A 27,788-nucleotide genomic window follows, 5' to 3' on the forward strand; every position below is an offset into this window, starting at 1 on the left:
GTGCTTGTTAACATTTATCTTCCTCTTGGCCAGGAAGCTGTACCTGTTTACTTTTGTAGAATGTGCTTAGCTCAGATTAAGGGTGGAAAGATTTGCTCTTGTCATTGTTAGAAATTTATTGTTTATTTCCAAACACTCCAATGATCTCTAAAATTAGGTGGGAAAGTAAAAAAAGAGATTTTTTAAAACTATAATACTTCCCTACGTCATCCCTCAGTGCAGACCTGCTTATTTCCTTAGACCTTACTACCTTTCTGTTGAGAGTCTTTGTTATGTACTTTAAGGAGTGGTTTTTGCCATTAATCAATCATGTCCAGATGCTAAAATAAAAAGTAATTATGGTAGGAAGAGATTCTTTGAGATCATTCAAGTTTAACTTTGGTCAGGATAATAAAAAATAAGTCATCTCTCCTTGCCAACTCTCCCTTCTCCTTACCTTTTATGCTCTGACCTCAGTTATAAACTGAGTTATAAAGTCAATTATAAACTGACAAGATCATTTAGAGCTTTCATTGAAGACTCCAGCATTTACTTTTCCTTCTGAAATATTTGAAGCCAATTAGTCTTATTTGTAACTCAGCGGTCCAGTATATTGGGCTGTCATTTTAATTATCCAAACGGCTAGTTAACTAAGGGGCATAGGCAACCTACCCTCCAAATAACCCAACAAGTTTTTAGGGAGAGGAATCAAAACTGGATGAGCCCCAGATACACCAAAATCACAATAAGAGGCTTTTTCCCAAAAAAAAAACTTGGTCAATAAATTGTGTGCTTTGGTACACAACGCCCATTTCAGCCAAGCTGTCTATATTTGGAAGAGATACTTCTTGAATAATCAGACATAAAGCAGAGTTTAGTGAGATTTAGATTCTTATGTAGATGTGATCCGCATGAAAATAGTGAGAAAGGCCTCCTTTTTCTCTTTGCAGAGGCATAACCTACTTACCATCCTTCCATGGCTGAGGGGTAGAGATCTGCTTATTTGGGCTTGCAAAATGTCCAGCTCTACCGCTGATAAGAACATATAATTAGTAGGTGCTAGCCCTACACTTTGTGCTTTCTGTGAAAAGGTTAATTTAACACATGTAACTGTCATTTAACTAGCCCATTCTCTGGATAGGCTCGAGCAAGTTTTAGTAATTTTACTATGTGATTTTTCTAGATTTATGTATAGCACAGAGAAAAACAAACTGTACATTACAGAAGTTGATATTTTCATATGCAGTCCTCTTTTTGTTCTGTATAGGAATATTCATCTTTGTTGATAATTATTAAGTTCATTTTTTTTTTAAAAAGAAAATATTGAACTGGGAGTGAGGCGTTTTGGGTGCCTGTAGTCCCTTTATCACTTTGGGCAAATCACTTTAATTCTCTGGACCCCAGGAATTGGACTAATTTTATCTCATTAGAGTTAATCTAATGAATGAGTGTAGCTGAACCAACAGTACTTTGAGTTACTGTTTGCCTCAGTAATATGTGTGTTACCTTCAGAACTCAAAAGTAAATCAACAAAATTAATCACAGAATGGTGCTCTCTCATATTCCAAGCGCTTCTTCACCCTTTTTAGGATTATCAGGCTCTAGATAAACATTGAACTGGTGGAACTAACTTTAGGACAACTAATTGGGAGGTGGAGGAGATAGACTTAGGGAAATTTCAAAGTATGAAATGTGAAGATAGCTACCTCAGAATACTGACAGATGCTCATCATAGCATGTAGACACTGACTGCTGTCTTTTCCACTGGACACAGGTAAAAGAGTGCAAATTCGGAAAGCACCTCAAGTTGTTCCCGATGCTGTACCCGAGAGGAAAAGATCAACTCCTATTAACCCTGCAAATACAATACGAAAGATCCATTTAAACAATAATGTTTCTCAGCGGCCCTATAGAGACAGGGTGATTCACCTCCTGGCACTGAAGACATACAAGAAACCGGAGCTACTTGCTCGATTACAGAAAGATGGTGTTAACCAAAAAGACAAGAACTCCCTTGGAGCAATCCTTCAACAGGTGAGACCAGTTTTATCTGTGGTTGTTACTTCATCTTCTAGAGAGAGATCCTCACCTTCAGTTAAGATGGCTTGCTCCTCTTTAAAACAGAGAACTGTCAGGCTCAGTTTAGTAAAAGGACAGTTTAGAAAATATAACTAACTCACTTATGCAAATTTGGACTACCTCAGGTAGCCATTTAATTCATAAATGACAGAGAAAACTTGAAGTTATAATCTGAACAGTCTAGACTAAAAGAATATGCACATTTCAGTGGCTACTGGAAACCCCAGGTCAGGGCATTTAGACTCCAATTCGAAATTGCAAGGTTGGAAGCAGTGCATTTAATCTGTAACCTCTGTATACCCCACAGATGAAGGAGTGCTAGAAGATCTGAGTTTGAGGCTCAGCCCTGCCATTTCCTAGCGAAGTCATCTAGGACAAGTCACTCACATTGGGCCACAGTTTCCTTATCCATAAAATGGGAGTGGCAAACCTAAATGGCCTCTAAGACCCCTTCTAAATATAAAATATTATCTAGAAAATGTAAACAAGAAAGAATATTTTGTACTTTTTAATCGAATTACTTGAATAATTGTCCCCGTTTCAGCTGAGTAGACACAAAATAGGGGTTTGACAAATTGTCTTTTTGTCTCATTTTTGCGTTTTGGCTAAAATGTATTTTTAAAATTACAAATCAGTTTAGAATATGGGTATCCTGATGATTTTCTATTGCTATTCTTGTCCCCCTTTCTATTAGCTACATGTGCTAGGCTTCATTTTCTGTAACTAAAACATATATTTAGGTTACAAATTTGGAGGGAACGTGAAGTGACCATAAGTGGTTCTTATAACATCATAAACCCAGCTTTGAGTCTCTTATTGGAATGTTAATCTTTAAGTTGACAGTCTTAGCCTCTCAATTTATGAAGCTGTTCAAGTTTGAAAAGCATGCAGACCTTTGATTATGGTTATGGGTATGGGACTTGTTATCCTTTGGTTTTTTCTAGAAACAGTTTCCCTTTGGGAGTAACTATTAAGTTTCACTAAAAGCTTCAACAGGTTTTAATCTATTATTCTGAAGACTAAAAACTTTTTATTCCCTCATTGAATGTCTAATTTGTTCATGGCATTATCTACTAAATGATATGCAGAATTAGAGAAGAAATACTGATTTGTCCCATCCTAGCATGTGTATAATCATTTCTTTAGGTGATTTAGTTGATTTAGATGATTTGAGTATTTTTTAAAACTGTCCAGGAAACAAAATCAGTTTAAGTTCATATGACAGAGAGCTCTTTGGGGGAAAGGTGTGTACTGCAGGCAGGTTACAAATCAAAATTATTTCCTTGGAGTGCAGAGTACAGAGGTGACACTGAATAGGAGTGACAGAATGGATAAGCTTGGTTGGTGTTGATAAGTCTCAAGTATGGCACATGTGCATATTTGTATACAGAGATATCTTAAAGCCTTGGGCTTACATTGATGAATGGAGCATTTGAGGGAGTTGTTTTGGGATTCCTGATATGGGGACCCCACACTATGTGATTCTTGACTATTCTGACTCCCTTGAAACCATGAGATGTAATAATATGAGGAGAGCCTAGGCAAAGCAGTGATAGAAGAAATTCATAGGAAATTAATTTCCTTTAAATTTGCCATGTAAGCCTCCCATCCTCTCTCTCCCTTCCCCCAACACACAGCAATATTAATTTTATCTTAGTACCTTTCCTAAGTAGAACAGAAGTTCCTTGAGGGCAGAGCCCCATTCAGTTTTGTCTTTTTGTCCCCAGTGCTTTCCATTGAATAGTCACTTAAATACTTAATAATGTCAAATTATATCTAATTGAATTATGTCTAGTATCTGTGCAGCTCATGAATATATTGGTTTAAATTTCACTGCCTTTCTTTTCTCTCTGAGTCCTTGGAAATGGATGGGAAGCTTGTCCCCAAGGACATGTAAAGACTAGAAAGAGAAAGATCAAGGGATTGTCCACAAACTGGTTAATCACCTCCTGAGTACTGAAGTTGAAAAGTTGCCTAAGCTAGTCCTGTTCCTCCTCCGCCAATAGGGATGTGTGCTGCATTGTTGCCCAACCGGACTATTACCAGTCATCCTTGGAAAGCTGTTATTAATTCAGTGCTTGATAGCTCCTCAAGCTAACCTGCCATTGAGGTGATTAGGCCTCAGTTTAAACTTAGCTTAGTATTTTTGAAAACTTGGATAACTTGTTCCTTATTCAAAAACATGTATGACTTTGTTCTTCGTTTTACCTTATCACTCTCCAGAGAACATTCTTGTGTTTCTGTTTTCCTGGCACAAGGAAGATCAGCTCAGATGTTAAGGCCAGCCTTACACTTCCAAAGGAAAGAACTGAAGCAGCTGTCTTATAGTTCAGCCTCAAAGCCATCGTTAGTAGACATGTAATCAAAGCAAAAAAAAATCATTGGGTTTTCCTACTCAAATCATCTGGGTGTTTGGATTAGCTGTCCATTTTGCTTGACTAGAATAAACTTAGATTTAACTTCTTTTTAACTTGGACTTGTGATTTTATAGATGTGGAAACTCCTTCTGCCCATGCATATCCATAGTTCTGTAGCTTACATTCTTGCCCAGGTTAATGAAAGGTTAAATAATTCATCAGCAGGGTCTTTGAAAGGCAGAACTTGAATCCAGGTCCTTTGACTGCCAAGGTCCACATTCTCTCCACTGTACCTTTATGATCAAATATTAACTGGTTTTGTTTTCAAAAGACAACGTCAATGATTATGATACTCATCAAACCAAATAAAGGGTTAAAAGCATCTAAACATAAAAAATAAATGTAAGAGATAATATTTTGACAATATCTTCTTTTCCTGTAAATGAAAATGAAATTTCTGCTATTAATAACCTGAGGTTTGTTGACCATTCAGTAGAGGCGTGACACTTCAGCTTATTAATCCTACGTCAGCTTCCATCGTGGCCTGAATGGTTTTGGTGCTGAATCACCCTGTGCCTGTCACAGTGAGTAGTCAGGATAGCCAGAGATGTGGCTACAGATGATTCAAGAGAGCAGGAGTCATAAATTTCATAAAGGACAGTGGGAAGCCTGGGGATTTCCTTATGGAAAACAGGAATTACATTGTGCAGATCTGGTGGCCTTGCAGAAAAATGTTGGGGATGTGATTTTCACTTAAAACTTTTCTGCCACAAAATTAATAGTTCACATTAGTTTCCATATCATCATAAAATACAGACGGCGTAATGAGGGCGTGAGCTGGACTTGGAGTTGGGAAGAAAATTTCTCTGACGGTAGTCAGAACAAGTCCGTGAACCTCAGCGTGCCTCAGTCATCTCCTTAAGTCTAATCTACCAAGTCGTAGACTGGTTGCAGTCTGATTGGAGGGAATTACTGCACCAGGAATTCTCCTCTGCATTACCAGTAACAAGTCCTTCAAGTATCCACTTCTTGTCATCAGTGTATAAACTGTATACATTTCAGCTGAATTGCAGTGATAAAACTGTTTAGTTAAGGATATCTGATAGGTGATTTGAAAGTCATGAAAGGAAATGACCATCTGTCCCCCCAAAAAAGTAGAGATTCCAGTGTAGAATGACACCTTTCATCTAATCTAGGAAAAAAAATAACTTCTGGTAATTTACCAGTTCTGGAAACCATGAATTTGTGTGGCTAATAGAATTTGTGAAGTTAATAGAATCAATGGATTGGTGAAAATAAGCGGTAGAGGTAAAATGTTAAAAAAATAAACTGATAAACTTGTTTTCACGTTACTTTTACCTGTTTATTATTATATTATACGTATAGTGCCCTTTTAATGTTCCATTAGGTCCTGGAAGGTAGGAGGTAGTTAGTTACTTCAAGTCTATTTAAACATCTATGGAAGCTTCAGTAGTACATAGAGCAAACAGGTTTGGTCAAATAAAAACATGAACAGTGTAATTTCATTGATTCTTCTGGGGTGAGGTTATTTCTGGACAGTGGCCAAAGGAATACTTCTTAACGTGAAAGGTTAATGAGTTTTAATTTAATTCAAATGTACAATTTGTTTTTGTCCTTAGAAGGTACGTGTGTGTTGGGAGCATAGATGATTTGAGAATTGACTCTCTTTGGAGATGAATACTGCTGTAACTAGTCACATGGAGAGATACTGATAAACAAAACTGTTGCCTATGGTTGGAAAAATGGAAATAAATTTATCCAAGAGATACTTTTTCTCATCTATCCTAATGATATTTTCCTACATATCTTTGCATATCATAGTAATATAAGAAATGTAATATATAATAAATAGTAATATAAGAAAGATGTTTCCTGAAGAAAACATTTAGATGCCCACAAAAGAAAAAAGCTAGAATTTCTAAAATAAAATAATGGGTGTTTAATGAAATCTGCCCTGTACCAAATTAGCCATCTTTTATATGCTAATTCATTCAGTAGTGATTTTTAAGTATAAATCTTAAAAGTTGCTGCTGGTTCTGTACTTTGTTGCTCAGTTGATTCTTTGTGATACCATTTGGGGTTTTCTTGGCAAAAATATGGGTGTGGTTTGCTGTTTTCCTTCTCCAACTCATTTTACAGATGAGGAACTAAGGCAAATTGGGTTAAGTGATTTGCTCAGGGTCACCTTTTCCTAAGTGTCTGAGGTCAGATGTGAACACCAGAGAATGAGTATTCCTGATTCCAGGTTCAGCATTCCATCTAGCTGCCCATGGTTCTGTACTAGCAAAAGTATTAAGTAGCTTATAGTGTGAGGCAACAAGCATTTACTGAGCACAGTGCCAGGCACTAGAGATAAAAAGAAAAGGCAAAAATACAAACCAGCAAAAAAGAAGCGGTTCCAGATCCCAGCGATTTCCCAATCTAATGAGGGAGACAACGTACAAATAACTAGGACATTGTTGTTTAATCAGTTAGTCCTGTCTGACTCTCCATGGGGGTTTTGTTGACAAAGAAACTGGAGAGGTTTGCCATTACCTGCTCCAGCTCATTTCAAAGATGAGGAAGCTGAGGCAAATAGGGTGAAGTGACTTGCCCAGAGTCATACAAGCTACTAAGTGTCTGAGACCAAATTTGAACTCAGGTCCTCTTGACTCCAGGTTAATACTCAATGCACTGCCTAGCTGCCCCCAGAAACATCCAGGTTTACCAAACATGATGTATATATAGGATAAACTTTGGACTTCGATTCCTAATAGAGGACTTTATCATTGATTCTGGAGATGGTAAAGAGCCAGTGCAGATTCTTTTACAAATTGGTCTAATATTGTATTCTTGTGTCCTATCCTATAGGTAGCCAACCTGAATCCTAAGGACCTCTCTTATACCTTAAAGGATTATGTATTTAAAGAGCTCCAGAAAGATTGGCCTGGATACAATGAGATAGACAGGCAGTCACTGGAGTTAGTGCTGTCTAGGTAAGTTGTTTTGTTGCTTTCTAAGGGGAAGAATAAAATTATGACACTCAACATTGGCAGTTAATGTTGTTTTGATTTGGGGAGCGGGAAGGCGAAATGGGAGGGGGGAATAAACTTTCTCTTTAAAGTCTTGATTAAACTTTAGTATAACCTAGAGCATGTGTGCCCTTTGCAGAAAATTAAATCCATCTCTTCAGAATGCTACCAGCACCAGCGGTTCAGAATCTCCTGTATGTTCTAGTAAGGATGCTGCATCTTCTCCTTCTCAGGTATTTCATAGAATCATAGAATGTTAAGAGCTTAAAAGGACCTTGGAGATCATCGAGTCTGACTCTGATTTGTAGAAAATGAAGAGACTGAGGCACACAGAGGGGAAGTGATTGCTGAAAGTCACACAGCGTGGAGAGGGGCCAGAGCCAGGACTAGAACTCAGGTCCCTTAGCTCCCAGTGCAGTGCTCTTTCCACTCCCAGTAGTGTCTCAACAGGAATGCTTCACTTTGACCCTCTGGTTCAACAGACACAACAGATTTTTGAGTGGTGATTCTAAAAGCTTAACTAGCATAACAGGATTTTCTTCTATTCCATTTGATAACTAACTAGATGACTCTCAAGTCTCTTCCAGCCCCATGATTCTGTGCTTTACTGTAGGAAATTCAAGAAATTTAATCTTAACTAGAAACGTGTATAACTTTAATTTTTGAAACATTTTTAGCAATTTTCTTAAAAGCCCTTACTGAAAGTTCATAAAGAAAAAGTGGCTAAAAGACAGCTAAATTAAGTAAATCTAGAAGGTGTCTATTCATGTTACAGAGTAATTATTTGTTTTGTAAAAGCATTCATCTTGGAACATTCTTTTTAAAAATTCTTTTTAAAACTTTTAAAAACTTCCCTTAACTTGAATATTTAAATGAAACTATACACTCCTTGAGTGTGAAGGGACCTGGTGAAAATTGCTGCCCCTTCACACCTCACCCTGATTGATTCTTAGCCATTTCTTTCTAATAAATACTCTTTAGATAATCCATTTAAACTGCCCGAGGCCTTCCTTAATACATTTAAAGCCTGATTCACTTTTTTAAGAGCTTTATTTTCACATCCTTTTTCAGGAAAGAAATATGTCAAGTAAGTTTGTTTTTAATATGCTTGTAGGTTCAAAGAAAACATTTTCCCATATATTCCAGGGGTGAGGGGGAAAAGTGTTACACCAGAATTACAAGACAATAAAAAAAATTGATGTGCTTTTTTAATTTTTTTTTTTTGTCTAAAAGCACAAGTAAGAAGATCATTGTTATTAGAAGTTTGTCACTGAATGGAAGGAAGCAAACAAACATTTGCCATGCCTTTCAGTTCCCAGAGGCCAGTCAGGTTGTAACCTCTCTGAGCTGGGGTATCCCAGAGGATCCCCTCTGACTTGGAATGACACCCCAGTGGATTAGGCCTAATCCAGAGGGAGATCAAAAGTAATTCTGGGTTAAACCGGAATCATTCTGCCTGAGGTTGAGCATAATGTGTTTCTGCCCAAGACTTAGGAAGCAGTCTCGAACAAATTTGATCGTTTATTCTTGGCAGTTGACCCAGATCCCTGGTGGTACTGGTGACCAGAATAGACCTCCCACTCTGGGCACACATGCCTGGGACTGGGAATAGAAGTGACCTGTGGTAAAGAGTAATGAAGCATGTCTTGGGTTTACTGGCAGCTGTTGATTCATCCTCATCATTATCCCTGTTGCATAACTTTTCCAGGCTTCTTGCTAACAAATTTACCTTCAGCTATTAGGAAGTGGTGGAGATGTGTTGTGAGGAGCACAGGAGAAAATAAAATTTTTGATTTGTGTCTTTCTTCTGATTTCTCAAAGCTTTGCCAACATAGCAAATAACTGTTACGACACTACTTGTACTCTGATCTAATTATATACTGAGAATTATTTGATACTTCATGATGGCAAATAAATGGTGTTAAATTCTGAGAGAGTAGATGAATGAATTGGGTATTCCTTATGTTGTTCTTATCACACATGAAGCCTCCAGTATTATATTACATTTAATTTTAAACCTATAACTTGTACTTTGAACTCCCTTGCTTCACTTTTTATTTAAATCCCATTTTTTCTATATATTGTAAAGGGAATTCTTAATCTTTTTTGTGTCATGAGGCAGTCTGGTAAATCCTGAAGATCCCTTCTCAAAAAGATGTTTTTAAGTACCTGAAGGAAGTACTAAATTTCTCTTGGAAGTTAATGAAAATAGAGATGTAATTTTCATCTCATCCAGCTTCACCAACCCTCTGAAATCTACCCATGAACTCCTTTGGGATCCATGGACTCTAGGTTAAGAACCCCTGGTATAGATGGATAACTTTGTGACAGTAGATAGTCTCCTGGTTGAGTCAAAATCATTCCCTATCATTTTTCTGATATCATTTAGATCTCTCCTATAACCTGAAAGCAGCCTTGTGGTGCCATGGATAGGTAGAACACACACTTAAGAGTCAGAAATACCTGAGTTCAGTATGTCCTTAGAGACTTATTAGATATGTGGGTACATCTTATCTATAAAATGAGGATGATAATAGCACCTATTTCCATGGCTTGTGAGAATAAAATGAGATCTAATATTTGTAAAGCACTTTGTAAACTTTGAAGCACTGTGCAAATGCTAGCTATTATTATATGTTATTATAATGTAGTGGCAGAATATTTGAGTAAAAAAGCAGTAGTGTTTCAGTAAAAATAGGTACTTAAATTACTAAAATTCCTGTTCCAAGACAGATGAAATAATGAATACAAGCCATAATAATTCATTCTAAAGCTGAAACATTTTCACACATTAGGAGAGACTAAAGTGTTGACCTATTGCCTTTTGCTAGGTCTCCTTAGTTCTCACAGGATGAAATGGTATAAATTGCTTCCTCCTCATACTGCCAAAAACTAGGTCAACTGTGACCGGCGGAGCTTGACTCCTCGCTTTATTTAGTGCTATTACTGCGTCCTAAGATCCCAGTGACGGAGGCATTGATAGAGAGGTGGAGATCTGATCAGATAGATCTGAATACCGTCTCTCAAGGAGAGTGTCCATGAGCCAGACAGTGATGTTCACATTTATTTTTTATTGTTGCTGACACTTGAGAAAAAGTTAAAGTTGCCCCCTTACCATTAAGGTGTGAGCAGTTACTCGACTGGCCGTGCATTAACCTGTCACTTAAATTTTGGGTTCCATCTTTGTGCCAACTAGCCTCTTTTGTTTTCCTTCCTGTTATTGTTTTTCAGAAACGCCTCTTGGATTCAGATTTCATAGATCCTTTAATGAATAAAAAAACTCGGATCTCTCACCTGACAAATAGAGTTCACCCAACATTAAATGGTCATTTGAATTCCACCCATGAAAAAATTGCTGTGGCTCCACCACCACCACCACCACCTCCTCCTCCTCCTCCACCACCACCTCCTCCTCCTGCAGCTGCCGCCACCCCAACTCCACCTCCTCTCCCTTCAACCTACCTTCCAGTTTCAAATCCTCCTCAGACTGTAAATTCTAACTCCAATTCCCCTAGCACTCCAGAAGGCCGGGGGACTCAAGACCTACCTGTTGACAGTTTTAGTCAAAATGGTAGCATCTTTGAGGACCAGCAGGACAAATATACCTCTAGGACTTCTTTGGAAATCCCACCACCTGATTCAATCCTGTTGAAGTGTCCAAAGTCCGTGGAAGAGAAACATTCAATGTCACATAAAAAATCTAAAAAAAAATCTAAAAAACATAAGGAAAAGGACCAAATTAAGAAACAGGACATTGAGGAAACGGAGAAAGACCTTAAGGCAGAAGATGAAATTGCCAAGCTAAATAACTCCAGTCTGGATTCAGATGAAGGTACTTGACATTTTTTAAAAGACTGCTGTTTTAAACGGTGTGGGCTTGTTAGTGGGACTTTGAGATGATTGGTCCCTAGTGGGAGAATGAGGTGGGGTCACTTGGGTTTTCCAGTGATTTCCAGTGTTTGAAGTTCTTATCTTGACCACGTTTTTCTTGTAACCTTTTCTTGCATTGTCTTTCTGTGGTTTCCTTTGAAAATACTCTCTTAAAAGATTTTTAAATATGATTTTACACATGCAACATTTGGTAATAAAGCAATAGGGTTCACTCTGTCAGTCCTCCCAAGAATGTTAGATCTCTTGTAGAAAGTAGGTCTTATGAAAGCTTTACAGGACTTTAGAACAGCTATAAATGCCATTTTTAAACTTATTTAACAATAAGGAATATTTACTAATTATTCCTCCCCCAAAAAAGACTATAGCTACTATAATTAGCATTAGAAGCAAGAAAATATTTTTTAAAAACCTTTGGAACTTGCAAATAAAATTAAATTTGAGGAACAGACTCTTGCCAATTTTCCGTAAGTTGCTATTTTATTAGTTTGATAAGTCTTGTGTAACTATTTTGTACTATAACAATAGTCTTGTATATCAATAAAGTAATACAATTAAGAAAATTCTGGATTTCTGTTAACCTGGTTGTTCGGGGTAACAGAAATACAAGGGATAATATGCATAGGTTTCTTTCATCCAAACCTAGAAGAAATGTCCTCTTTTCCCAAGAACCATAAACACAGAAAGTCTACGTGTTCTAGAGAAGCTTAATATTATAAGAAGGGGAAAAAAAAGAACAAGTATGTAGGCTAAGAAGCCCCATTTAAAGAAAACACGAAGCTAACGTGCTGTAATTCCCACAGCAGAGCACAATAGGGTGCTTTCTTGAAGTTGTTCCTTACGTTAAACTTAAAATCTGATAATGATACAATTCAGTTTTTTGCTTTTCAAAAAGAAATACTAGCCTTGTGGAGTACTTCTCCAGGAGCTGAGGTCAGGCTTACCAAAAAAAGGGAAGAATCCAAGCCCATCTTTCAATCTTGTAGCTAATTATAAATGCAGGACATGACTAAGGCAAAATTTCCGAGAAAAATTACTACTTTTGTCAAGTGTATGAATAAGGTTTTAAGGAGTGTCATGTTGTACTTTCTATATTTGCGTATGAAATTGAAATGGCTCAATTCTCTAATCTAACTTTTTTTTGCTATATGATGTTCTTAACGGTGAAAGTCATCTGCAGAAGTGGTACAGTAGACGCTAGTAAAATTTATTATTAAGGTGAACTTGAGTGTAAATAACATGTCAGTGAATATCCTTGGAAGTACATATAATATGGACTCTCAGCATGGTGAGTCTGAAGCAGGGCCGTCTCTCCCAAACCCACAATATTTAATTTAGGCAGATAAAAAGGAGGCATAATTCAGTAACCTCAGAAATGCAGGATTGAGAATTTATAGGTCAAATCTCTAAATATATGCTGTCTCCTAACCTCTCCCCTTGCCTGCAAGATAGAATTCTTTTTCTGACTTAATCTTGGTGTTGGGATCCAGAGCAGTTTAATACTTGGGGACACCCATTTCAATGCTTCTGAGATGGTCAGGTCAGCTCTTCACCAGTCTCAGTGGCTCCTCAGAAATTCAGGAGGAGTCAGACTCCTTTCCCTTGACAGAGTCAGTCTCAGGCTTCTTGGAGTTTTCAGTCAGAATTTGGAGCCTCCCAAAGCTAATCCTGGTTGAAGAAAAACAACAAGAAAATCTAGAGCCACATTCCCTGAACCTGGTTTGAAGTCAGGTTCCTTTTAATGACCAGGAAAAGGGACCAGATGACATGTACTCAGGTATCCACAAAGACGTCTTCTCCTTCGGCTCATACAGAGATGCAAGGGATAGGTTGTTTGTTTGTTTGTTTGTTTGTTTGTTTTTGTGGAGTTTGTTGTTTGTTTTTTTTATCCAGACCTTCCTCAGATATCCTTAAGAATCACAAACTTATAAATTCTGTGTGTTCTGGAAGGAGAGTTCTGCATTGTAAGGGGTGGGGGGAGCAATGGATATGAAATTGCAAAGTGTTCACTTTTATTATGCAAAGAAGACTTAAGTTTTGCCAGCAAGCAAGTGGTGGAATATTAGTTTATTAGCCTCACTTTACTTTGGATGGCACAAATTTACTCTAATTAAAAGAACAACTAAACATGCTCTCTGAAGATAGTTTACTCAAATGGAATACTGTGGGGATTTTACACACTTTCATAACAGTCCTCAGGGACTTACACATTATTTTTTTTAAAGCTGTGTTTAGCAATAGGGCCTTATTTTAAGTGTCTTAAAACTGATGGGAAAACTTCCGACACAATTCAGCCGACTTCATACTTCTCCTGTCCATCTCCCCCTAAAAGGGATGGCAGTAAAAATACAGTGACTAAAGCAGTCTGCTACCTCACATTATTGTCTTGTCTGTCTTGTTCAAATCCCATGAAAATCCGATGTTGATGTAAAACTTGTATCTCCAATTGTTTGACTGCATCTGCCACCGCAGTACTTGAATGCTGTGCAGATGCCACAATTTTTCTTGAAATAATAGAAGACTGACCTTGGGTTAAGATTGGATTCCTTTATTGTGCAGACGCTGCAGTAGCCAATGCACTTTCAACGCCTGGTATTGGCCATGGTAGAGCTGGTCATATGGCCTCTATTGTTCATGTTCAATTGTATTCCTTGCTCACTGTTGCTTATTGAGGTGGCAGAATAGAATTTCTAGGAAGAGTGTTCTGGGTGCTTCTGATCTGGATTAGAATTTGAGGTTTGTTATAACCGTGTTAGGTGATGAACATCCTAAAATTCTGTTTCTTCCTAGGAGTTAAAGAGGTTTGCACTGCCTCCACAGATCCTTCATCAACTATTGAACTACCAGATTACTTGATGTAAGTTGAAATGTCTGCCACCAGAAAATGACAGTGGCAGCAGGGGGGTGGGGGGAAGTGGTTTAAAAGCCTCCAAATTCTCTCTGCGTGACTTCCAAGTCAGAAAATTGAAGAAGGCTTAAAAAATAAAATACTTGGACAGTTTTTCCTCTCAAAAGACTCCTAAAAAACTGATATTTCTAAAATTAGTTCTGCCAACTAACTTTCCTGGTTAAGCTTGTAGTACCACCCCATCCTTCTTCTAGGCTCTTCTTCTGTTCAGTGGCCTTTAAGTGTACAAGAATCCTGTTCTTTGTTCCCATGGGTAGAGGAAGCATTTGAATATGGAAGAATTCAGCTCTCCAATACTTCAAAGCTGACAAGCTTGACTTAGTCAGGGGGCCAGTCATTTTCTAGCCTCCCAAAAGAAGGCTTAGTTGTTAGTAAATGTGGAATCACTGGGATTTACAGCATGCTTTTTAATTATAAAGGACAGCAATACATTGTTTTCTTCAAATATTGGAACAAACACTTAAAGGTCTGTTCTCCCTTTAAGATGGAGAAATATTGAAATTTGAACAATGCCTATATAGTCCTAATTCTTCCGTCTGTATGTGAGTATGTGAGTATGTACATGTGTATACATATATATTCATGATACCACCCACATATTAAAATGCTGAGTTGGGACTGTTATAAGCAGAAATTATGATTTGGGCACCTCCTGCTTTCTGTAGGATCATAGGTTTTGTTGGATTAGAAAATAAGAAGGAGGAGGATGGAGAAATTGAGTAAGGCAAACCATATTCCAAGTGCATTATGAACAAATGTACAACATTTATGAAACATGAAAAGCTAGTGTTTGAAAGGACCTTTGCCACTGTCAGATTCTCATATTAGATTAGGTCAGACTTTTATGCTATCCAAATTTTCCAAAAACACTCTTTCCAAAATATAATATATCCTTAGAGTACTTCAAAGTTCCTGTCAATGAAGTGATTACATTATTTTGAAAAACTAATTTAATTATGGATGATAATTCCCTTAAACATAGAGTAATAAATTTAGTCCTGAAAGGGAGTGCATAGGTCATCTCCAGAGGTAACAAACTCATGACCCACAATGCTCTTGAGTGTAGCTAGGATCAGATTAAAATGCAATTGGGAAATAGTTAACGAATAAATAAAAATACAATAAAACATACACAATGTTAATATGTGGTTTTCTAAGTCAGTATCCCACAGGGATCCTGTACAGTTTAGTGGTCTCCGTTTCTATTTGAATTTGATGCCCTGATCTAATCCAGCGCCCTTATTGTATAGATAAAGAAACTGAAGAAAGTAAGATAACTAGTAAGTAGCAAGTTGGGATTTGAATCTAGTTCCTTTAACTCCAGATCTAGCATGCTTTCCACACTAATTATTACTTGTACAGCTCAAAAGGCATGCAAGAAGGAGTGCTAAAGGATCCCTTTCATTTGAATTAGTGTGTGATTTTAGAGCTCTGTAGAGAAGCCTAAAAAAAAACAAAAAACAGCAGCCAGGACCAAACCAGCTACTTCACAGTGTCTGCTGAGCTGGCACTCAGTGCCTCTGACAGTCAGCAGTGCTGTCTAGTGAGACAGCACCTACTCCTTGGCTACAGAGGATGCTTTTTTGTAACTACAGAAATGGCTACAGAGGATGCTTTTTTGTAACTACAGAAATGGCACTGTTCTTTAGAAGTTGGCCACTCTCATATGATAAGTGACAGGACAGTATTGTATCTTAAGTCCTTTCCTTGTAGATGCTGGATTTACCATGATGGAATGGTAAAATGTACTTTGTCAAACGTTGACTCTTGGTGTGCGGAACCAACCCCTCCTCCCCCATCCACGTAACTAGCGATGACATCATCATAAAGGAATGTGGAAAGATACTATTTTTCTTCTCTTCAGCATCTAATGGAAATTTAAGGCCATTTGTAACTACATTTTTATTTTCAAAAGAAATCACAGTTTAAGTAGCTCTTTTATAGTCCTTTCTACATGTTTGTGTTGATGTTTATGATTAGCAAACTTACGCTGGTAACTTTCTACATATACATGCAAAATGAGTGTGAGGGCTGAATGAGAAACTTTGGCCATGTTCTTTGGGTTTATACACTTTTAAGAAGTTTGACACCCTAGTCAATGAACCAATATTTTTCACAGTATGAGTCAGTAAGCATTAATGAAGTACTTCCTATGTCCCAAGTATTGTACTAGGCACTGAGAAAAAAACCCAAAAGTGAGATAGTCTCCACCCTCGGGGAGTTTATGGTGGGAGTCAGGGGAAGGGAATACAGTGTGTTCACAGACAAGTTAATGAAAGATATTTACAAAATAGACACCAAGTGACACATGGGGTCAGGGGACACTACAAAGAGAGAATCAAGAAAAGCTTCTTGAAGGAGATGCTCTAGAGCAGAGGCTTGAAGGGAACTACAGGTCATCGGGTAATCAAGTCTAGAGCTGGCAAGTGAGAAGGGGAGAGTATTCAAGGCATGGGGACAGTGGAGAGAGGCTATTCATAGGTACAGAAGTGAGAACCATATAAAGAGAACAGGAAAGGTGGCCAGCTTGGCTAGAGAGTATAGAGTAAGTGAGGGAGAGTAATCAATCATCCTGGAAAAATAGATTGGAGCCAGGTTAGGAAAGGCTTTAATAGCAAGTAGAAAAGGTTGCATTTTATTATAGCAGACCGGGAGACATAGCGCTTCTGGAGCAGGGTAGTGGCATGGTCCAACCTGTGTTTTAGGAACATCAATGTAACAGCTTTGTGAAGGATGGAAAAACTAGACTGGAGAACAGGGAAGCCAGTTTGTCCAAATGACAGGTAATAAGGACCTAAATTATCACAGCTGGGGTATGAGAAAAATATTCAAGAAACAGAAGCAATAATCCCTGACAATAATGGCTTGGATATGGGGGAGAAGGAATAAGTGAGTGAAGAGTAGTGGCACCCTACACAGAACCAGAGATGTTAATTAGGAGAAGTCGGCATAGAGAAAGGGATGACTTTCTGTTTAAGAGATAGTGAATTTGAGGTATCTGTGGGACACCCAGTTAGTGGGAGGTGCCTGACTGGAGCTCAGGAGAAAGATGAGAATTGGACATGGAGATTGGAGAGTTGTCAGCATAGAAACGATTGGACTCCATGGGAGCTGATGAAATCACTGAGAATATAGTGAGAGAAGAGACTCAGGACAAAGTCTTCAAATAAAATGATACAGTGGGGATGGAACTGAGAGATAATTCATCCTACAAAGGAAATTCAGAAGGATCCATCCTGTAGGTGTAACTAGAACCAACACAGACCACTATCATGAGAAAAGAAAGTATTGTTTATAAGGATGTGAGGGTCAGCTGTGTCAGTGTCAGTTTTTCTTATCTCGAGTTTCCATGGACAAAGTTAGTGGACAAATAATTCCCCCATAATTCTAAACTTCATCCTAGCTAGTTTTGATCTAGCTAAACATGTTTATGAGGATGCTTAACTGTTAGCAAAGTGGATGTGAGTTAATTTGCCTTTCTTTTCTACTATCCCACTTCCCCAGTCTTGCTAACTTAAGGATAGCAAAGTATCTCAAACACTGATTGTGAAAGAAAAGAAGGCAAAATAAAAGTAAAGGACCCCAACTTGGTTAATCATCCCTTAAAAAGTGGGAGTTGGCCACAAGAAGAGTAATTCATTTTGCATGTCTCATTGCCATTTATCATCTGTTCTACTGCCACTTTAAGTGTCATTCTTTAACAAAAAGGTGAGCTATTTTTTTTAATTTTAAGGAAATTTTTTAAAATGTTTAAATAGAAGTTATAAAATACTGACAACATCCTAAACTACATAAACCACTAAATAAAATAACTTTAGCTGGAAAGCATGAATCTGGCAAGGGATAAATATCTTAAGTGATAAAACTAAACTTGATTTTCTGTGTAGCCGTTTTACCTATTTTTGATATTGCCAGCAAATTTTCTTTTTTTTTTTCTGGGCTCCCTCTGGTGTGCAGTCAAGGCAATCCACTTGCAGTAAAGATTAATTTGCCCCTCCTTGGCAGTTCTGGCCAGCAGGATAGCTTGAAATTGGCATGGCCATGCCATCTCAGTTACACTGAAATTAAACTTGCATACCAACTCTGCATGAATAAATATACTAAGTGGAGCATTAAATCACTGTTTCCTGTAGCATCTATAGTATATCCATTACTAGGAAATCAATAGGATCATGTAATAAATGGATTTGAATGTAAATCAAGAGATTTTCCTAGGAAAGCAAATTTAAAATAATCTTACATTAGGGGGAGTGCAATAACCTCATCTTAAAATGTATGGTACTAGATTCCAGGTGTCATCCATACAGTGTGACATATAAGTATTTTCAAAAAATTAAATTCTACAAAAACCTTCTCATTCTAATCCCTTGACGTCGTTATCTCTAAATCTATAGCAGGCATGATTATAATCCCTTGTCTTCTACCTCTCTGCCTAAGAGAGTAGACTTTGTTCTGTTTAAATGCTATGATTGTTAAATGAACTGTAACACTTGTTTTATATCCTATGGATATGTCCTGTGGATATGCTGTCATTAAGTTGCAAACTGGCACCTTATGAAATACTCCTAGGGCCAAATTCTTTTGTGAGAATCCTTAACTTTTTTTGTGTCATGGACCCTTTGGCATTCTGGTGAAGCCTATGGACTCCTTCTCCGAATAATGTTTTTAAATGCATAGAAATGCAAAGGATTAAAAAGACAACCAGTTACCCTGAGCTGCAGTTACAATTGTTTTAATTAGGTTAGGAGCCCCTGCTGTATTGTAAAATCTAATAATATTATTCTTCTGGTTATATACTAGCATTCAAATTCCTCATGACTTTTTAATCTCTAAATAAACTTTATTAACATTATCTGTTTCTTATATCATCATAGTTATATCCCAAGTATCCTTTTCTTTCCCTACACAGAAAACCATTCCCTATATCATATAGTATTTTTTGAGAAGGAAAAAAAATCAGCACAACTGATCAGTACATTGAAAAGTTTCAGAAACATACAATTTGTAACATCTGGAGACCTTTAAAGGGGGAATCTTTTCTCATATCTCCATGTCTCTTCAATCAAGTTCTGCTTGATTTTTATAATTTTGTTAGATTTACTTTTGATTTTTTGGTGTACAGTTGTTTTTTCTGTTTACATTGTTGTAGTTATCATGTATGTTGTTTTCTTGGGTCTGCTGATTTCACTCTGAATCAGTTCATATAAATTTTTACAAGCTTCTCTGTATTCATCACCCATCCCATTACATTCATGTACCACAATTTGCTTAGCCATTTTCCAGTCAATGGGCATCTGCTTTGTTTCTAATTCATCACAAAAGATGCTGTTATAAATATCTTGGTATTTTGGGGGACTCTCTTCTTATTGATGGCTTCATGGGGGCATAAGCTCAATACTATTCTCTGCTTCAAAGAGTATGGACATTTTAAATTACTTGATAACTCTAAATGGTTGTACCATTTCATAGCTCCACTTATAAGGAAATAGGTGCCGATCATTCCACGGCTCCTCCAACATTAACTGTTGCCTTTTTTGGTCTGGGCGTAAAGTGTAAAACCTTAGGGTTGTTTAGATTTGCATTTATCTCATTTAGAACCTTCCTTCCTGTGACTACGAGTACTTTGCAATTCTTCTTTATTCCTTATGTCTCAATGTGTCAGCTAGTTATCTGTGATTAGTGTCGTGGTAGCCTGCTTTTGGAAAGAAGTAGTTTTAATAGAATAAATCTTCCATAAATTATTCTTTTTTAGCCTGAAGACATTTTAATTCATTCTGTCACCTAGTTGTTGTTATTGATGTTGTTTTACATTTTCTCAAATTTTGTTTAAGACCTTAAGCTTTTGATAGCTTGTTTATGACAGCTCAGCAAAGAGAATATTTGTAGGCTTTTTCTTGCAGTTGGTAATAGAGGCATGAAAATGGAAACTACCAAAGATGTTATTTTCAAATATTTGAATAAAATCTTCGGTCAGAATGATGATACTTATATTTTTAGATGTTCTGCCTTGTCATCTTAACCTTCACATTTTTTTTATTAGAAAATATATTGCTATTGTCTCCCATGAGCAACGCCAGAATTATAAGGATGACTTCAATGCAGAGTATGATGAGTACAGAACTTTGCACGCCAGGATGGAGACTGTAGCTAGAAGGTTTATCAAACTCGATGCACAACGTAAGCGCCTTTCTCCAGGCTCCAAGGAGTATCAGGTAATAAATAGGTAGACTTGACCTCATGGCATGATGAAACTTTTCTGTCTCCAGCTTCTATTTCTAACCAAACAGTGCAAACCCACTATCAGAGAACCTTGGCTCTTTTACAGTGCCCAGAGAATGACCAATCATTCTGTTCCCAAGTACAGCTATGTGATGTTTGACCTTATATAAAATTAGAGAGGCAATACATAGTTCACAGAGCTCTTTAAATGGAAAAATTATTACTGATAGAGATGCTGAATATCATCGCATGCGTGGGAGGAGTGTGTCCTTTTTGGAGGTATAGTAACTCTTTTATGAACCCATAATTTTTAGGGCCATGAGAGAATACTACCTTGGCATGAATAAAAATGGGGACTTATCCTTTAGTTCATGCTTAGCATGGATGCTCTGTGCCCTGAGCCTGTGGTTCTTGAAGAAAACATTACCTATTAGGAATTCCGTTTTTTTGCACTTGTTACCCAAAAGAAATTTTTAAATCATTAAAACACTTACGAACACATATAGCAGTATTAAAACTTTGCCCCACTATGTCTGATTGAACCTTTCCTACATTCTAATTTAATTGCTCAGATATTCATTTGGGCTTTAATTCTTAATTTCTTCTCCTGCCGTCTGCTGAGGGCAATATCTGGGTAATGCCATGTCAAGTCTTTGCTCATGTGGTGAAAGTACATGTGCCAAATTGGTGTTGATGATACACTCGTGTCTACTGCTTATTTTCCTAGATAACTAGTGTTTTTCACCTGTGAGCTTATTACATAATTTTATTAAATATTCTTCCTCATTGTCTCGCTTTTTTTACCAGCCAGTTCTAGTAAAGTGGAAAATGGCTTTCTAACTGGCCTTCTTGACTCAAGTCTCTCCTCTATTCTTTTCATGAATCTTGACGCACTGATCAGACAATGTCATTAGTGTATTTTGTTTTTTAAAAAAAACAACTGTGACTAACAATTGCAGTATAAATGTCTTTACTTGGCACAATCTGTCACTAATCCACCTTTCCTACCTTTCATCTCAAGTTGTACTACCTCATTTTCATCCTGGTCTCTCCTGTCTTTTTGCCTTTATGCATGCCATTGCCCCATAGATAAAATGCGTCCACCATTCCCATTTTGCCCTTTTTGAAATAATTCCCTTACTTCATAATCCAAGTCACTCATCAATTATTAAGCCTTTCCTCCTCTCCCTATAACAGAAATTCCTAGATTTTTTGTAGTCTATATCTGGATCTCTTCCTTTACACTTACTTAATTCTTCCTTGTATCATATTTTGCATGTCTTATTCTCTCTCCCATTGTGTATGGTAAGCTCCTTGTTGGCAACTCCTGGCCATCTTCAATACCTGGTATATTACCTTGCACATCATAGACATTTAATAAACATTTCTTTACTAACTATTGAGACTCATGTATGTTAGCACTTAATCTATGTATTAATATCCTTACATAAATCTTATTATATTCTTAAATATATGTGGAATCACTTTACCCTTATTTCAGCCCATTAGGAATAAAAATTTAGTAAACACTCATGACAATATAATATAAACTGTGACTACAAGCAAATAACATAAATTTGGCAGTCCAACTTCAGGTTTAACCTTCCCAGCCCTTGTTCAAGCTACCCAAGTCACTGGGCTCTAACTTCCATTTCAAGTGGTAGCTGTTACTATTATCACACTTAGGAGACCTAGAACATAAGTACTTGAAGTGTTTCCCAACCCTCTGGCTGAGGGAATTGTTCCTAATTCACAAAAGAAGGATCAGGCTAGCTTACCTCATCCCTCCCTAAGTAAGGCAGGATGGCATTTGCTCTGTAATGTGGCCATAAAATGCATATAAAATCTTAACAAAATAGAATAGATGAGAATAGGTAGGGACCAGTATAAATCTGTCCTCCCCTTTGCCCCCGTGGAAGAACAACCTGAAGGCTCATGCCCTCGAGATTCATTACATGACAGATTTAACAGAGTTTAATCTTTTTGTATACATTTTATGGAGTTGCACCATTGTTATAGGATTACTCAGTGTGTTTAGGGTATAAGCAATGTAGATGGATTTAATTTTTAATTCCTTCTTCATTATTAGTTAATAACAAACTTCATAAGAAAATTCAGCTCCTACCAATGAGATCAATTTTTCATTCTTCCTAAAGAATCCTGCATTCCTTTCTCATTTCAAACTTTTTGTTTTGTAGACTATTCATGAAGAAGTCTTAGAAGAGTATAAGAAGATCAATCAGGTAGGGACAGTCAGTGTTTTGTTTTCTGTTCTGTAGTGAGAAAGTACAATATGTGTTTCTAAAACTCACTTTCTTTCCCTTCCACAGTCTAGTCCCAATTACCACGAAGAAAAATACAGATGTGAATATCTCCATAACAAGTTGGCTCACATCAAAAGACTAATAGGTGAATTCGACCAACAGCAAGCAGGGTCCTGGCACTAGACTCTGCTTAGACCAGAAGATGTGAATAAACTTAAGCTTATTTATTTCAATTCCAAATGAGTTGCTCTAAGATTCTAAAAAGTTGAAACTTTGTCAGTTGAAAGTTTCAGTATTAGCAAACTTTGAGTTACTTTTTTATTATTATTTTTATTTTATTTTGCTTCCCTGCATATTTGAAGCTGCTTTTTCTGGTCCCTTCATTCCCCCTCAAGACTTTAGTTTGTCCATGAGATCACTTTTAGATATTGGGGGTCCAGTGTCTATACTTAAAGGTTGTGCACATTTTCAAAGAAATAACAGTGTAGCAAGTTGAGATGCTTTTGGATAAATATAGGCCTGTTTTATTAATGCGAACTCTTTGCCTTAATTGGTAGAAGGTTTAGAAATTTGCACAAAATACAAAAAAAAAGTTAAAACATTGTGTGGGAGGGTTAAGAAATAGGAAGGTGTGTGTATATATATGTATAAATTATATACATTCTAACTTGATCTCGAACAGTAATTTATCCCTACAAGTTAACCCCCCAACCCCCATTGCAATGGTTGCCTTAAGGTGTTTGCTTGTTGTATACATGGTGTAGTTAATCATTAGCTACACTGCTTCCCATTTTATTACAGCAATGGAGAAGCACATTGTGGCCTACCAGCGTCTGTAAGAGTGTGCTTGTACTTACTGTATGTGTGCAGAGGTTGTGTGGATGTGAGCATGCATGAAGAAAAAAAGCTGCTACTCTTAGTAGGCCAAAACGCTCAGGTTCAAACAACTGACGAGTGTTACTGTAGGTTTTTTCCTATAAAATTGCTACTTTTATTGTGGAAGACAAAAGCATTTCCATTTCAACAGTTTGTCAGCTTTATTAATGTTGGGGAAAATCGATGTTATGAAAATGAAATTGATCTATAGTTTTGGGGCAAAATTATAAAATTAAACATGTAGGTGACCTATTTATATACTGCTATAAAGTATTTTTTTGAAGAGAGATATGCAAAGAAGCTATTGCCTACATGAAATGTATATTTAAAGATTTTTTTTTTCTCCTGGGTGACAGGACTATAACAAAGAACAGATATATTTAACTATAAAATACTGTGATTCATCAAACAGCACAAACTTTCATTTCATGCAGTTTATCTGTTTACTTTGATTTAAACTATCGCTTGTTTTATCATGTGGGAACATAAGTTATTTGGTCAAGCATGTAAGGATTTTGAACTAATGTTGGCTTAAATTGTGTTGTCTTACCGTATTGTCTTTTCAAAGTGCTGCCAATTGAAAAGGGAAGCATTATGTTTACAAATCTGATTTTTGGAATGTTTGCCAAAATTTTGGTAGTGTCTTTAATAAATGTCTCCAGCATCCAAAAAAAAAAACCAACCCAAAACCTAACCAAATTTGTTGTGTATCGCTGTAAACCAGAATATGTTTGGTGTCTAGGATACTTGAGGTACTATGTCATCATCCAGTAGTCTGGAATGGGAGGGGGAGCTTTCTTTCCAATGTCCTTCCAGGACATTTACCAAAAAGATTAGGTCGTGTGAGAGAAATGTGCAAAGGCCCAAGTTTGCCCTTGACTCCAGCTTCTTTTCACATTACTATAAACAATGGTCCTGTTACTATGGAGAGCAGAATTCATGGTATTTTACTACTCATAATTGAGACTTCTTGGTGCTCTTTCTCTTACCTCATAATTGATACAATCACTATTAGATGTTAATAGGATTCCAAATTTTTAAACAAAAAGATACAAACCAAGGGGAATTTATTAAGGAATAAGGCAGAATTATTTTATCAGTGTATCTCAAGTGCTTTATCTATAAGTAATGCAGTTGATCCCAAAGGGATTCACTGGTATAACTACTTGGATGATGATGAATTGGAAGGTTTAAAAAAAAGCTATTGGCTTTAAGACAAGAAATGTATGCTTCTAAAGGCTTGGGTACAACTCCAAATCTTCAACTCTGTAAGTCATAGTGTTTTAGAGCTGGAAGGGACCCTAGAGATCATCTTTCAATTAAAATGCAAGTTTAAATAATAGGAAAAGAGCAAAAAGGCTACCTTATGTGTCTGCCCATCATCACGTACAAGTCACTTCTCCTCCAGTTGTGATGCAAGAGCCCTTCTATAACTGTTTCCATGCCAATTCCTATTTAAATATATGTTTACAAACAAGACTCCCAAAATTTTGTCCTGCTTGAAACTACTACCACAAACATGTGAGCACATCTTCTGGTTTACAGGTTGGGTAATGACTTAAGCTGGAGATCACATGTATAGTCCAGCACTGCACATCCTTAGGCTTCACCACCTACTGTAAAAGCCTTAATGTAGATGGCATCCTTTGCATTGGGCATATCCCTGCAAAATGTATGTCCATCTATTGGTTGCAAGATGTAGTTCTTTAAATCTACATATCTGCTCTTACTCTAGTCTACATCTCTGTTGAATAAGTGTATGAACTTATCAAAGTGATATTTTTTAACAATATTAATCTCTCACTGCAAGATTTATAGATTCTCTCAAATGAAAGCCAAATGAAACTTTTCAGGTGATGGTGATGGTGCAGGTTCAGTACACTACTCTCTGTATAGAGTTTGATTCATTTGAGGGAAACAGTAATAGTAAAGTAGCATCCGTCAAGGTTGTCATATGTCTTTCACTGCAGTTAGTCTAAATCAGTTGGAATACTCATTAAGAGTTTTTCTTCTTTAATTAACTCTTATGAAATGGAATGAATAGTTGATTTAAATCAAACCAAAATGATACTAAACAGTTTTATAAAAGCAAAAATAAACCACAGATTTTTTTCCTCATTTTGTTGGTTTTCTGTTTCTCGAGTGATAAATTAGGAAGAGGGATCGACCTTTTGAGTAGACAGTCAATCCTGATTCTTGCAGAGTAGCTGGTTGAAACAAGTTTAGATCATTGCTGGCTTCTTTTATTTTTAAAAAATTCAGTGTTAATTTCTATGTATATTTAAGTCATCTTATAATCTTTCCAAGAATTTCCTTTTCCCTTAAAGTATTTTACTGTGTTATGTAACGCAAGGACAAATTCAAATGTTAAAAGCAAGGTCCTGAAATGAGATTTCAACAAAAATGATCCATCATTTGAGATACTGTAACTTGACAGTTCTACTCATTCCATCTTTATTTTTTAAACTTTACTAAGACATTTTAGCCAGTTCGTTGCTTTTCTGGCGGTGTTAACTCACCACATGTGTTTGGCATATGCCGTCGCTACTTTTGAAGTTGTTACAGCTAGCTCTCTGCCTAAGTGTTACTAAATCCTTTCCTTCCACATCCCTAATGGGAAAGAGTTAATATAGCCAGCACTGTGAAAGGAACATTTGGGGGGAAGAATATTGAACTGACACTACTAAAGGAAAACAACAGGGGATGTTTGCAAAGCATTTTGTAACGTGAAGACTAAATAAACAAGGCTGTGAGGCTCCTTTTTGAATTTTTTGAACTGTTTAAAAAACATATATACCCACATTATTTCTCAGTTCCACACAACCCATATTAGGACTCTCAAAGGTAAAATGCCACAGGGGCATTTTGTTAAGCTAAAGAACACTTGAGCCATTGTTGCCCCCACTGTTCTACACCAATTTTAGTTCAATAAAACAAATGTTAACTTTGCAGTCCTGTTGTTTTTCTTGTCTTATTTCAAAATATTTAACTTTTTAAAAAAAAAATCTTTGATAACTGTTATAAAGGCACACAGGGGCAGCTAGGAGGTGCAGTGGATAGAGCACCAGAGCAGAAGCCAGGAGGACCCGAGTTCAAATCTCACCTCAGACACTTGACACTCACTAGCTCTGTGACCTTGGGCAAGTCACTTAACCCCAATTGCCTCATCCCTGGGTCACCTTCAGTCATCCTGATGAATATCTGGTCACTGGATTCAGATGGCTCTGGAGGAGAAGTGAGGCTGGTGACCTGCACAGCCCTCCCTCACTCAAAACAAAGTCAAGTCCAAGTCATGTCATCATTTCTCTGATGCCATGTTCTTCGACAACAGAGGACAAACACACATACGTAAAGGCACACAAAGATATTCCTGGTAAGATACTTGGGCAATGTAAACTAGAATCGTTTACTCTAAACCCTTTTCATCCATACAAGCATGACATTCATTGAGGGGGTATTCCTCCAGCTAAGGTAAATTTGTGAATTGCTAAGCATGTAAAATTAGGTTCAGAAAAAGGCAGTCTCAATTTTAAAAAGGTAAAGGTGGAGGGTGGGTAGGATGGTGGACTTGAAGTCAAGAAGGCATGAATTCAAAATCCTGCCTAAGACATTCACTAGCTCGGGATGGGGAACTTGTGGCCTTGAAGCCACATGTGGCATTCTTGGTCTTCATGTGCGGCCCTTTTTACTGAATCCAAGCTTCATAGAACAAATCCACTTAATGAAAGGGGACTGTGAAGTTTGGGTTCACTCAAAAGTTTGTATGTGGGGACCGAGAGGGTCACATAGAATCTCTGGTTCCCCACCCCTGCACTAGCTGTATACTCCTGGGCACAATTTCCCTCACTGTCAAATAAGGGAGATTTGGACTCTAAGGGTCTTCCAGCTCTAACTCTCTGATTCTATGATCCTAAGTTGCTTAGGACATTTCTGAATCATTGGATCACTGTAGTGGTAAAGATGAGCCATAAAATGCTTAAATAAAAGATGAGTTATCAAGAAGATTTAGAATAATATGGGGATAGAGAATGAGAAACAGCAGAGGAGGATAGTCTTAATTGATGTTTTTATCAAAGGAGTCCTGAATATAAAGTTGAAAATAAGCAAAAAAGACTTGCTTCTTAAGCAAGTTCATAAATTCTAAAGCAAAATTTAACCTTTTTTGTGTCGTGGAACTCATCGGCAG

General features: G+C 37.1%; 1 protein-coding gene across 1 annotated transcript in view; it reads left to right on the plus strand.

The window, feature by feature from the left end:
* ELL2 (elongation factor for RNA polymerase II 2) overlaps positions 1-24,291 on the plus strand; it is a 93,009-nt gene extending 68,718 nt beyond the window's left edge. The window contains exons 5-12 of the mRNA XM_072606066.1: positions 1,754-2,013; positions 7,287-7,411; positions 7,587-7,680; positions 10,679-11,279; positions 14,126-14,192; positions 20,284-20,455; positions 22,661-22,705; positions 22,793-24,291. Coding sequence (XP_072462167.1) covers positions 1,754-2,013; positions 7,287-7,411; positions 7,587-7,680; positions 10,679-11,279; positions 14,126-14,192; positions 20,284-20,455; positions 22,661-22,705; positions 22,793-22,909 — 1,481 coding nt within the window. The 3' untranslated portion in view covers positions 22,910-24,291. The remainder of the gene's footprint in view (positions 1-1,753; positions 2,014-7,286; positions 7,412-7,586; positions 7,681-10,678; positions 11,280-14,125; positions 14,193-20,283; positions 20,456-22,660; positions 22,706-22,792) is intronic.
* Positions 24,292-27,788: the final 3,497 nt, after the last annotated feature.

Source organism: Notamacropus eugenii, chromosome 4, assembly GCF_028372415.1.
Source record: "Notamacropus eugenii isolate mMacEug1 chromosome 4, mMacEug1.pri_v2, whole genome shotgun sequence".
In the NCBI taxonomy this organism is placed as follows: Eukaryota; Metazoa; Chordata; class Mammalia; order Diprotodontia; family Macropodidae; genus Notamacropus; species Notamacropus eugenii.